This window comes from Callospermophilus lateralis, chromosome 3 (assembly GCF_048772815.1).
Source record: "Callospermophilus lateralis isolate mCalLat2 chromosome 3, mCalLat2.hap1, whole genome shotgun sequence".
In the NCBI taxonomy this organism is placed as follows: Eukaryota; Metazoa; Chordata; class Mammalia; order Rodentia; family Sciuridae; genus Callospermophilus; species Callospermophilus lateralis.
The window spans coordinates 160,664,276-160,677,903 of NC_135307.1; the positions used below are offsets into that span (position 1 = coordinate 160,664,276).

The window sequence follows — 13,628 nt, forward strand, 5'->3', positions numbered from 1 at the left end:
TAGATGATGACTGCCATAAGTTCTAATTTACCTAGAAATATTCACAAACTTGGATAAATTAAGCATGGGTTTTCTTCAATATCAAGATTTTATTCCAAATAATAATGCAATTATTCTGGATTAAAAGTTCTACATGCTGTTTTCTGATTGAATATTTTTAAAGTTCCAATAAAAAGAAACCAAAAATTCAAAACCTTATACTTGGTCCTAAGATTGTTAAACAAAAATGATTAATAATCAAACAAGTCAAATCAAAATCTACTTAAACAGAAGGTACCAAATAAAGGATTTAGGAAGTTAGCACTATCATCATCTATCTTCATTTTAGTATAAGTTATATTCTCAAAACATGGGAAATACCTTCTTTCTCTCAAATATTTCCATATCAAAAATATTGTACTAGCAGAAAAGAAATCATGTAAATATGCAGATTGCCTCAAGTTCTTGATTTTATTTCAATATCACTTTTCAGATACGACTCCTTAATTTCTATTAGTTTTCCTAAAATATTTCAAGATGATAGAATCCTCGTCTATTTGAATGTTTTCTTAGGTGTATTCTGAAAATAAACTAGAGGGAAACTTTTTAGACTTGATGATTACATTATAAATGCAAAAAAACAATTGCCTCTGCAATTTTTTAAAAGACACTGAATAGAAGGATCCCTATTAAAGTTTTGATTCACCAGTAAGTTGATTATGTGGTTTCTTCTTTTTGCTAGTTTTAAGTGCTATATACTTAAATGATTCCATTAAAATAATTTTAAAACATTCTTTTAAGTAACCAGGCTCCACTTACATTTTTCCACCAAGTTATCCCATTAACAATATTTTTCTAAAAGATCGATTGCTTTTTGTTCAGAAGTAATGGCTTCTTTCAAGCCTATGCAGACAGAAAAGCTCTGAAGTCGATGTTGTGGAAACCTGGCCACAGTGTCCATGCCGATGGGGGTCATTTTCTTTTCATCATTCACATTCAACTACAATGTCTGTGGATATGGAGATCCAGCTCAGAAAGGAGGAAGTTGAAATATTTGTGTCAGATTGCTTTCTTTTGATAGAGAGATATTCATTATAGTTTTTAATATACCAAAAAAAACCACTCTGGCACTATATTTTCAAATATAAAGGGGTAGATGATTAAAAAATTCAGTCAAACATAAATTGAACTGTTTTGAGTCTAACTGAAGAGAATATGAGCAAGTGAGAGAAGCTATAAACAGAATCTTCATTTGTGAAAGAGAATTCTTTCCTAAGAAATCTGTTTTATGTTTTAATGCAATTTGGAAAGGACATTTTCCACGAACTTAATGAGATTTAGTTTTTCTGTTAATCCTACATTATTACTACTATTGTATGAATGGAAAATGTGAGTTTGCATATCAAACAGCAGTGGAAGCCGGTTCACAAATGTAAAACAGGTAAAATAAACAAATTAATCTTTCTTCTTTTCACACCAACTTAGTTTTTATATATCTTTCTCTCTTTGGGTTACAAATGTGAAAAACAATACATATTCTTAGAGCCTGGTTTTGTAAAACCAGATATAAAATTAAAATGGAGATGCTTCATCTCTGTTCATTATTATGATCATCACTTTGGATATGTTGTGATCTGCCATGACTGGGGACAGTCAAAGATTTTAAATTCCCATTCAGCTGATTCACCTACACTTTAGATTATGTCTTGCCTTATCAGTGTTCCTGAATATAAGAAATGTTTGACTATTAGTGATTTTAAACAAGTTCTCACTTGTTGTCTTTATAATAATTTTAATTAGTTTCTAATGCAATTACATTACAGTATTTGTTTCTAAATTTAAATTAACCACATTATTTTATATGCTGATTAATTTTCCAGCTTAGAAAATATTTAAAGCAAAAGATCTTAAAAATAACTTGTAATTATAATTTCAATAGCTTGGTTTTCTATTTTCACAAACAGAAAGCAAGAGTTTACAAGATAATTCCACAATAATGAGCAAAACTCTCACATTAAACAATAAATCATTTAAAATTTTTCTCTGTGTACAATTTGCAATATTCACTAGCGACTTCTTTATCTATCTATTGCCATTTTCATTTCAAGTTGCTCTAATAAATTATATGCAATTTTTTTCAACTTTTCTTCTGTTAATTAAGTCTGATGGCATTGGCATCAAGTGGTAGACTGAAAGACACAGAATTTTCAAAAGAACCAGAATCACAAAATTATGACATTATTTAACATACATATTTAGCAGAGAGTTTAAATTCTGGAACAGATGCCATCCTTGTTGGACACTAGGTAATAGTTGGCAGAGAAGCAAATTGCTACTTTAGTCCTTAATCTTGAGGTCAAATATTCCCATGATACCCAAGTGTTCTCTATATGTAGAGAAAGCACCTGAGTGGGTGACCCTGCATAACTGATACTGAACTACAAATCTATTCCTAGCCCTAAAAATCCTCATGCATATTAGTTAATGGCAGAACAATCATCATTAAAATCACTGGTCTCTTTAGTCAAATCTTCTTTCAGAAATGAAAAGTACATTAGTGGAAATTTGTATGTTCATGTTTAGCCTACAGAGAAATGCCCACTCAGGTTTTGATATGCTTTCTAGGTGGTCATTATATGGGTGTCCTTTCTATTCCAAATATAGATTTTCCAAGTTCACTGTATGAAAAGAAAATTATAGTAGTATTTTCCTAAAAAACTAACTTGAACTTTTATGCCACCTTTTAGGCAAGAACACTTGAGGGCCTAGAATTTCAAAATCACTAAGGAGCCCCCAGACACACCCCTAAAGAGGAAGGTGATGGTGTCCACCTTCTGCAACTGGGAATTCTTCCTGCAGAAAGAATAAAATAGGGAACTAAGCAAATAAAAACGAAAGCATTAAAGCAAAGTCTTTTCAACTTTTCAAATTGGAGATTATTAACTTTCTTAAAACTGTGGTCAAATGTTTCAAAAAGTTACCATGGCACTTCTGTCAAAAGTCTTTGTTAAATATTTACTCACCTCTTTGACATATACTTGTTCTTTTCTTTTTAAACATTTTATCATTTTATGCCTAAGACTTAAAGTGAACTTATGAAAATTATCCTAAAAAGTCATGAAAGGGGTTTATGCTACGAATCAGTTAAGGGTAGAGACTACCTGTTGGCTGACAATGTTATATTATCTCCTACTTTATTTATATAGCAAACTGGGAAGCATAAAAACAAAGCACTCAATAAATCCCTTTCCATCAGCTACTATACTAAAGATGTGTTGCTTAAAGAAAGAATTGAAATTAAATTTCTAGGCAATTTCTCTAATTTTTTCAAGTTCATTATTAATAGTTCATTAAAACCTTTTACTTTCACAGGAGATGCTCAATACCAGTATATTTTAAGGAAGAAAACTATAAAAGAAAATTTAGTATGCTTCTTTTTCTTTCCATGAAGAATATATGAATTGTTTTCTTACCTCTTAAAAGAGAATACATGTTCTTGTATAACGTGACTGCACCAGAAATTCTGAGAAAGCAGCAAGAAGCAAAAGCTGAAAATAGCTATTTCACAGCAGGTAATCATACCTCAGGATGTAGCTACTGTACAAAGTTTATACTTGGATAATCCTGGATGGGAATAAAGGTAGGGGGTAACTGCCTGAAAAAAAAAATAAAAACCTATTACTATACAGGCCCTAGCATCATGAATGGCTTTCTTCATGAGGATCTGAAGTTACTATCTCTGACCACATTGCACAGAAGAGCCAATAAGAATTTCAAAGAGGGAAAGTTCTACTAAGGGAATTAAGCTACACAAAAGGAACCTTCACACAGAAACTCTATCAGAAAGAAAAAAAAAAAAAAAATATATATATATATATATATATAGGAAGCCATGTGTCCTACATAGTAACAGGAAGCTGAATTGTTTCTGGCCCCCACTTTAATGAGCTTGCCCACCGTGCTGAACGGCAGCTGGAGTGTTCATTGACAACAGTGAGCATGACCTGGAGGTGTGTCCGGCATAGGATTTCTTGAATACACAGTGAAGAACATTTCCAAGGACTAAACAAGAGTTTATAAGTCCCAGCCCCTCACCAGGAAAATAATATATGTGCATTTGGACTTTCACCCACGCAAAATTTACTCACATCGTTAAATAAGGTAGGAAAAATATTAAGTGTTTTATTTTCATGCCTAAAATTATAAAGGCTAATTAATATCTAAAAGTGCAGAAAAGTTTATATGACACAATATAGATCGGTATAAATCTATAAATCACCAACCCATGGGGGAAGCTGAATCATGTACTAGGTTAGAATTTGAAGAAAAATAAATGAATTGCGAAAACATGTTGTGGGGCTAGAAAATAAGTAAAAATGTGGATAAAGTCATTAAACCATGTAATATAAAACAAAAAAAATCAAATCCAAAGAAAAGAATACTTTAACATGAATTAGAATTTTCCATTTAGATTAGCTGCACATATTAGCTATAAAATTCCCAAAAGTAAATAAATGAAAGATTACTTTTTTATTCTTTTTGCTTTTAAGCAAGGTTTACTATTAATAATCCAAGAAAGAGAAATACCATTAATAATCAAATCAAATGATTGGCTTTAATGAGACTGAGAATCTAAAGATGCATGAAACTATTCCTGAATAGTAAAAGAATAGACTTTGTTTTTATTACCCATTTGTACAAACTGTGGTCTTTTACTTAATAAGAAAGTAGAAATAAAAATTTGGTTTTTTAAGAAAAGTGAAATTATCATCTTTATAATAAATTATATTTCCTATGTCAATTATTATGAATATTAAGAAATCATTTGATTAGCTTGATTAGTGACTGGTTGTAAAATTAATATTAAATATCATTAAAATACTTTAGACTATTTAATAAAACTCTAGTTATATTTAACATTTCAAGATCACAACATTTGGGACATGATGCTTTTCAACTTATATACCAGAAATATTCAGGTAAAGAGGTTGATTATATGATTGTGTTCATTGTTAGCAACCAATAACTCCTAATATGCCCTTGTCTAAACAAGTAAAATACTAAAAGTGATCACAAATGCTTTAGTTATCTCTGTTTTAAAGGCTCTCTTCAGTATGGGAGTCTGATGATTTTCTTTCTTTTCTTACTCCATTTTAGGGCTCTGAAGTAACAGAAAATCTTTGTGTAAAGACCTCAACATTGCTGACCATGATCAGCCCAGCCTGGAGCCTCTTCCTCATTGGGACTAAAATTGGGCTGTTTCTTCAAGTGGCACCTCTGTCAGTCATGGCTAAATCCTGTCCATCTGTGTGCCGCTGTGATGCGGGTTTCATTTACTGCAATGATCGTTTTCTGACATCCATTCCAACAGGAATACCAGAGGATGCTACAACTCTCTACCTTCAGAACAACCAAATAAATAATGCTGGGATTCCTTCAGATTTGAAAAACTTGCTGAAAGTAGAAAGAATATACCTATACCACAACAGTTTAGATGAATTTCCTACCAACCTCCCAAAGTACGTAAAAGAGTTACATTTGCAAGAAAATAACATAAGAACCATCACTTATGATTCACTTTCAAAAATTCCGTATCTGGAAGAACTGCATTTAGATGATAACTCTGTTTCTGCTGTTAGCATTGAAGAGGGTGCATTCCGAGACAGTAACTATCTCCGACTGCTTTTCCTATCCCGCAATCACCTTAGCACAATTCCCTGGGGTTTGCCCAGGACTATAGAGGAACTACGCTTGGATGATAACCGCATATCCACTATTTCATCACCATCTCTTCAAGGTCTCACTAGCCTAAAACGACTGGTGTTAGATGGAAATCTGTTGAACAACCATGGTTTAGGTGACAAAGTTTTCTTCAACCTAGTTAACTTAACAGAACTGTCACTGGTACGGAATTCCTTGACTGCTGCACCAGTAAACCTTCCAGGCACAAACCTAAGGAGGCTTTACCTTCAAGATAACCACATCAACCGGGTGCCCCCAAATGCTTTTTCTTACCTAAGGCAGCTGTACCGACTTGATATGTCCAACAATAACCTAAGTAATTTACCTCAGGGTATCTTTGATGATTTGGACAATATAACCCAATTGATTCTTCGCAACAATCCCTGGTATTGTGGGTGCAAGATGAAATGGGTACGTGACTGGTTACAGTCACTACCTGTGAAGGTCAATGTGCGTGGGCTCATGTGCCAAGCTCCCGAGAAAGTTCGTGGAATGGCTATCAAGGACCTCAATGCAGAGCTGTTTGATTGTAAAGACAGTGGGATTGTAAGCACGATTCAGATAACCACTGCAATACCCAACACAGTGTATCCTGCTCAAGGACAGTGGCCAGCTCCCGTGACCAAACAACCGGATATTAAGAACCCCAAGCTCACTAAGGATCAACGAACTACAGGGAGTCCCTCAAGAAAAACTATTATAATTACTGTGAAATCTGTCACCTCTGACACAATTCATATCTCCTGGAAACTTGCTCTACCTATGACTGCTTTAAGACTCAGCTGGCTTAAGCTGGGCCATAGCCCAGCATTTGGATCTATAACAGAAACAATCGTAACAGGGGAACGCAATGAATACTTGGTAACAGCCCTGGAGCCTGACTCACCCTATAGAGTATGCATGGTTCCCATGGAAACCAGTAACCTCTACTTATTTGATGAAACTCCTGTTTGTATTGAGACTGAAACTGCACCCCTTCGAATGTACAATCCTACAACCACACTCAATAGAGAGCAAGAGAAAGAACCTTACAAAAACCCCAATTTACCTTTGGCTGCCATCATTGGTGGGGCCGTGGCCCTGGTGACAATTGCCCTTCTTGCTCTAGTATGTTGGTATGTTCATAGAAATGGGTCACTCTTCTCAAGGAACTGTGCTTACAGCAAAGGGAGGAGAAGAAAGGATGACTATGCAGAAGCTGGCACTAAGAAAGACAACTCTATCCTGGAAATCAGGGAGACTTCTTTTCAGATGTTACCAATAAGCAATGAACCCATTTCAAAGGAGGAGTTTGTAATACACACCATATTTCCTCCTAATGGAATGAATCTGTACAAAAACAATCACAGTGAAAGCAGTAGCAACCGAAGCTATAGAGACAGTGGTATTCCAGACTCAGATCACTCACACTCATGATGCTGCAGGACCTGCAGCAGACTGTGCTTCAGGGTTTTTAAAACCTAAGGGAGATGATGGTAGGAACCCTGTTCTACTGCAAAACACTGGAAAAAAAAATAAGACTGAGAAAGCAATGTACTGTACATTTGCCATATAATTTATATTTAAGAACTTTTTATTAAAAGTTTCAAATTTCAGGTTACTGCTGCGATTGAAGTAGTGGAGATGCCTGAACACAATTCTATATTTTAGTATTTTTTAGTAATTTGTACTGTATTTTCCTTGCAAATATTGAAGTTATAAACCATTTACTTTGTGTTCTACTGAGTAAGATGACTTGTTGACTGTGAAAGTGAATTTTCTTGCTGTGTTGAACAATCAGGACTGCATTCACATGAGATCCTTGTAGTATAAGCACAGGCCATTTTTCACTTTGGTATTAATAAAATGTAAAAATAAAAACTGGCTGAATGAGAAAAATTAAATCTCAAAATAGTTATGAAATACTGTTTCAATTATTAAATTTGTATTATCCCAGTGGTAGTCAATAAATCAAAATATGTGAAGTAATGGGCAATATCAAACTTGCTGCATATCTCCATTTTTACTCTAGGCAAATTAAGTATCCTTAAGTTAAGCATATCTTCTGAACTGAATATATCAACTGGCATAAAAATAATGTGAAGTCTGCTGTTACAGTCATTGTCAACAAAGCTTTAAGAATAAAGGACTTCACAAAAACAATAATATAAATGTGCTTCTAAGTTAGGGGGGAAATCTATACTTAAAAGAAATGAAAACTTAGTCTTATATAGTGCAATAAACACAAATACTAGAATTGCATTTTGGTTTTGCCTGTACCATTCTAATTTTTGAAAATTGAATTCTAAACACAAAATTGTTAGTGTTTATGATGTTTTTATCGTAACAGATGTCAAAGAGAAATTTTATGCATATTAAAAAGATAGCATAACCATAAGTGATTCCCCTCAGCAATCCAGAAAAAGTAGTACTTTAAATAAGGGAGAATTTAAAAGAAAAATAAACACTAGAAATCAAATTTAGATCTGGTCTATGTGAAATGTTTTAACACTGTACATAAATGTCCAATTTACTTTCACAATGATCAAGAATACTGCCCATTACTGTCACAGTTTTCCAGATATTACATAATAAACTTGTAATGTAACATTTCTTTCTAGCTTCCTACTGAATTGTGAGCTATTACTTGTTTAAAAAACCATATCATTTTTTGTTGCCATGATTTTTTTTCAATGAAAAACCAAAGTGCATTGTACGCCCTTTGGCCAGTCTTGTATGTGCCTTGATCCAACGCTACATGTATTCAGCTTTTAAAACTCAACAAATTTTTCATACTTACTTAAATATGAAAAATTATGGTCTTATTGCTGAATAAAACTTAAGAAAAAAGTACAGAATAATTGTGCTTGCTTTTGGGATTATGTTACTATCACTAAAGTAGCAAATTGGCCAGCACATTAGTCCTAAACACCCCATGTATTTTTCTAGGCATAAAAATAAAAGTTGGCTACAAATAAAAAAAAATAGCAATAACTTGAGGTTGTGTATTATTTTTACTTCAAAGAGTGAGTGTTTCATGTATAAATTCATTTTTTTTAAAATTTTACTTACATATTCTATAAATGGAAAACTTCAGAAATTGATTCAGGACAATGTATGCATTACTGCTATTGTCCTGACTGATGCTTTTTAAAGATGGTCTGTGAAAAAATAATGTGTTTTTTTAAATAGCCTTTCTGGAAATCTAAGTCAGCTACAAAAGATATGAAATATTATATCTACCACTTAGCAGGTATGAACTTAAAAACAAATGGTTTACCTTTCTTGGCTTAGTTTACACACATGTAAATGGAATTCCTCCCATATCACAGAGTAGTTGTAGGAGGGGATTAAATAGGATGAAGTGTGTGAAAACTGTACAATGTTCTACAAAATACGTTACCACTATTATGGTTAAGAAAAGTCTGCCATGTGTTCCAAGAGGTTTGCAAGGTGTTGCTACTTCTACTATTCTGCTGACACAGAGCTCTTCAACTGTGAAATTTTAGTCATTATTCATTTGCTATCCTAACAGTGTTTCACAACAATTTTTTTTTGACTTCCTGTTATGGAGAATGGCTGTTTTCTAGGACCATTCCATTGACTATATTCCAATTAGTATACCTTTCATGAGCACGGAAAATTTAATGCATGCTTTAATACTGATTACTTCACCTGCAATAAATTAGAAACATATTTTATACTAGCAAATACACAAGAGCATCAAGAGGATAAAAGCTAATTTTTTACCTTGGCTTGTTATGAAATCTAAATACATAGAGAGATATATAGATAGTTGTAGTTAAAGATGTAAGAGAGAGGCAAAGACAATAGGGTATTAAGGGCCACCTCTCCACCTCAGAAGGCATTAAATTGTACACATATTTCCATATGTCCCAAACTAAATGTTCACAATTTTTACTGATAAACTCCAACTCTTGCACTAATAGAAAATCATAGGAAGAAAAAAAAGACAATCCTAAATAAATAGCATGTAGATTTAACAAAAATGCAAGTGGGAAAGCTAGGTGAAAAATAAAAGTAGAAGAAAAAAAAATCACTTCCATGTTGATGTTTGACCCAAAAAAAAGTTTTTAGACACAGTCACTTGTCACTGCATAAAATCACTGCACTTTCCTTATTAAAAACAACACTCTATCTTTTGACAAGGATGATTTATTAAAAGTATTCCCCTGAGCCAAAGGTACTAGTAAAAAAATAATACTAACTACAGTTCCTGACTAAAGTAGATTTTACAGGTACATGCCAACATGACAGCTTTCATGAGGCATCCAAACAGATCCACACGCTGTACAGTACCTACAGGTTGGATGCTGAAGGAACCATCCACCACTGAATTTACTTTAATATTAGTTCACCCGCTGTTGAAAACAACAGTGGCATTTAAAATTATAATTTCTTTCTCCTATTTAGCATGATTAGCAAATCTTCATTTACCATAGTCTTGGATTCACAATTACTGTCCTTTTGGTTTGGGACTTTGGGTCAAATTAGGAAAAACACATACTTATCAACAACATTAAGAATTTCAAAGTTCTCTAAAAGCCAATGACTTATTGAATGGTTTCTATTTTATAAATAGCAGAAGCCTTGCCTTCATGAATTGTGTTGTCTAGAAGTTTTAGGACATAACCATAATCTACTGAGAGTTTATTGCTTCTGAAGTACAGAGGAAGAAGCAATTACATCTATTTGGATGATTACCAAGACTTCATAAATAAGGTAAAATTAGGGTTAGGTGTGGAAGGGTAAGAAGGAATAACAAGAAAGAAAGAACAGTGGATCTGACAATGGAAAGAAAATAATTAACAAAATCACAAAGACAGAAAAATGGACAGTGTTTCTCAAACCCCGCTTTGGTCAAAATCACTTAGGAAGGTTTTTACTAAGGCACTCAAGCCTCAATACAGACTTACTAAATTAAAATCTCTCAGGTTATCTATGGGCATTTATATTTTTTAAAATTCCAAAGACAATTTTGATACTGTTAAAGACCATTGATGTAGGAGATGTTCCGAGAAAGGCCAAAAGTCCAGTTGAAATACAAGTAAGGAAGTTAAGACAAGAAATGGGGCTGGGGCTATAGATCAGTGGCAGAGTGCTTGCCTAACACATGTGAGTCATTGGGTTTGGTACTTAGCACCTCATAAAAAATAAACAATTAAAATAAAGGATGTTGTCCATCTACAAATACAATTAAAAAAAAAAAAAGACTGGAAATGATATGTGTGTCAGGCTCTGTAGTATATTGAATCCCAAGCTAAGATGTCTGCATTTATATTCTTCACCAAGGCTTTGTGAGTACCTGGATCAATAAGCAACGCACTTTAGTAACATTTTGTAGAAATAAAAAATACACAGAAGAATGCAGAGAAAATCTGGGAGCAAATAGACAAGCTAAAAGGCTATGCAATATTTCAAGTAAAGGAAATAAGGGCTTGAATAGTGCATTGACAGTGCTGTGGAGTTAGGAAAAGGAAGGACATTCCTTCCTAATGTCCCAAAGATAAAGGAAGGAAGGAAGGAGGGAAGGAAGGAAGGAAGGAAGGAAGGAAGGGAGGGAGGGAGGGAGGGGGGGAGGGAGGGAGGGAGGGAGGGAGGAAGGAAGGAAGGGGAAGGGAGGAAGGAAGGGGAAGGGAGGAAGAAAGTCAGAGAAAGAAAGGCATACTTAAAAGATACAGGAAAGAGTAAAATGTTGAAGATGATGAACATTTTCAGCACAGGTAAGTAGAATGCTGGTGAAGCAACAAAGATTGAAGATGGGAGAAGCAGACTTCAGAGTATTTTGTACATACATATTAGGTATGAATGAGTGATGTGTGCACATTACAGGTTTACATTTGCTAATTATGAATAATAGTACCCACTTTTAACCCTCAGTAGTGACCTAGTTTGGATGATTAAAATCATCTAAGGGATTCAAAATACTTTTATGTTATGTCTTTTAATAGGTTCAAAATCAAGTCTGAAGACAGAAGCTCAGCTTTAAGGAAGAGAATTCATATCCAAGAGGTTTTATTAAAGTTGAGAGGGTAGATGAGACAACCAATAGGAAGAGAGGAGAAAAAAGAGATGAGGTAAAGGACATCTACCAGGTAGGGTAGAAGAAGGAGAGTAATTCAAAACAACAAATTAACAATTAAAGGAGGAGTTATAGAAGGAGAAAAATTGTGGTGGGAAGAAAACAGAACCAATTCAAGAAATAAAAGTATTTTAAAAAGATGTCAAAAATATAGTCCTGATGCGACCATAGCATAGGACACTACTGAACACAAAAAGAAAGAGAAAAAAAAAAAAAAAAGAATACCCTCGGAGGATTTAAAAGCAGTATTTGCAGAGTAATAAGGCAAAAGTCTGTGGGGTATTAAGGCTAATGGGAGATAAAGAAAGCAGAAAACAATGATTAAAACTACTCTTTTAAGATCTAGGAAGGTGAAGAGGTCATAGTAGGTCATGGGGAGGCACAAGGTAGATAAAAAGAAAGTGAATACAGAAAGGAGATTTATTGATCTCAGGAATAAGATTGGTTGTACAGATAGGAATCTACAAAGAGGAGAGGCAGCTTATTTAATAAAAGAAAAGAAAACCGAGAGGCTCAAGAGGTGGGGGATCCAAATCATGCCTGCAATTCTAAGACAAAGTAAAGGCTGTGACAAAGAAAATATAGTTTTGGTAAAAATCACTAGTAAAGAGGAAAAAATCAGAGAGAAAGGTTTGATATGAAGTTAAGGTTTGTAATGCAGGTCCTAAGAAAGATGAAGAAATGTCCCAAAGATAAAGAGGTTGGATAAGATAATGGAATTAGGTGAGCAGATGGAAAAGGAAGGACATTCCTTTTTTGAATAAGGTAACAAATACAGTCAGTTCTTTCATGGCTGGGGAAAACATTTTTGAGAATCTCTACCTACATTCCACACTCCACACTTCCCTTAGGTTCATTAAATACTGGTAGTAAGAGATGGAGCAGATAACAAGGAAGATGTCATCCTCAGGGAACAGATATCAATTCTGCAAGGTTGTAGAAAGATTTAGAAGAAAAATTTCAATCACAGAAAATTGGAACTCAAAAGAAAAAGGTTACGATGGGCCCATGAGAAGTAATTAGAAGACAGATTAGACAAGAGGTCATACTTGCATATGGAAAAGAACAAGAAACAAGAAAGCAGAGTAGGAGAGGGCATTTCATCTAGGATATTAACAGAAGATCACAGACAAAAGGAGATCCATCATTGGAAGTCAGCAGAACCTCCCGCATAGTAGAGGCATTCTGAATAGATGGAAGAGAAAAACTAAAATAACCTAATTAACCTTGCTCTATTCTTTGAACATCAAAAAAATTAAATTCAACTTTATCTCAAAATACACACTGAAAAAGTGTTTCCACCTATGAAAACTTTTATCCAGTCTTTCCCACAAGTATCATAGGATTTCTGGTGAAGGGGTAAGCAAATCACATTATGTACCCATCCCACTCCCTACTTTTATATTACATGGGTAGAATGAGATTAGAAATGAACTTGAGGTCTCCCTTGAAGATTTTTATTTTTTTCTTTAAGAAGTTTCAAAAGAAAGCATGCAGCCACAGGGTGTGGAAGTTGGGGATAATGGGATTTTACAGACTGATTGTGTTCAAGCATAAAAGCAGTGCTTCTTTTTAATGCCAGCTGCCTAGAGGAGAGGGAGGGCAGTCTAGACAATTACTACCCAAAGTAATTACCCTTGAATGTATACTAGGGTTCTGATTATTCTGATATTACAAAGCCGAGGCTAGTTCATAGCTACATTCCTTTAGAAAGCATGCAGTCACTGCTGGAATTTCATATTTTAATTTTCTTGATATGGAGACCAGTGTTAATGTATTATTCCAGAAAAGTCTTGGTAAAACAAAAACCTAAGAAAACTCTCTC

General features: G+C 34.1%; 2 protein-coding genes across 2 annotated transcripts in view; one reads left to right on the forward strand and one right to left on the reverse strand.

Annotated features, from left to right (window-relative positions):
• Macrod2 (mono-ADP ribosylhydrolase 2) overlaps window positions 1-13,628 on the reverse strand; it is a 1,899,209-nt gene that overhangs the window by 1,580,534 nt on the left and 305,047 nt on the right. The window lies entirely within an intron of this gene.
• Flrt3 (fibronectin leucine rich transmembrane protein 3) lies at window positions 3,474-7,241 on the forward strand. The gene is made up of 2 exons (XM_076848942.1): window positions 3,474-3,551; window positions 5,137-7,241. The coding sequence occupies exon 2, from the start codon at window positions 5,188-5,190 to the stop codon at window positions 7,135-7,137; it is 1,950 nt and encodes a 649-aa protein (XP_076705057.1). The 5' UTR covers window positions 3,474-3,551; window positions 5,137-5,187; the 3' UTR covers window positions 7,138-7,241.

Excerpts from the sequence above, each read along its gene's own strand:
- Flrt3 (XM_076848942.1), top strand. The coding sequence starts at position 5,188 with ATGATCAGCCCAGCCTGGAGCCTCTTCCTCATTGGGACTAAAATTGGG.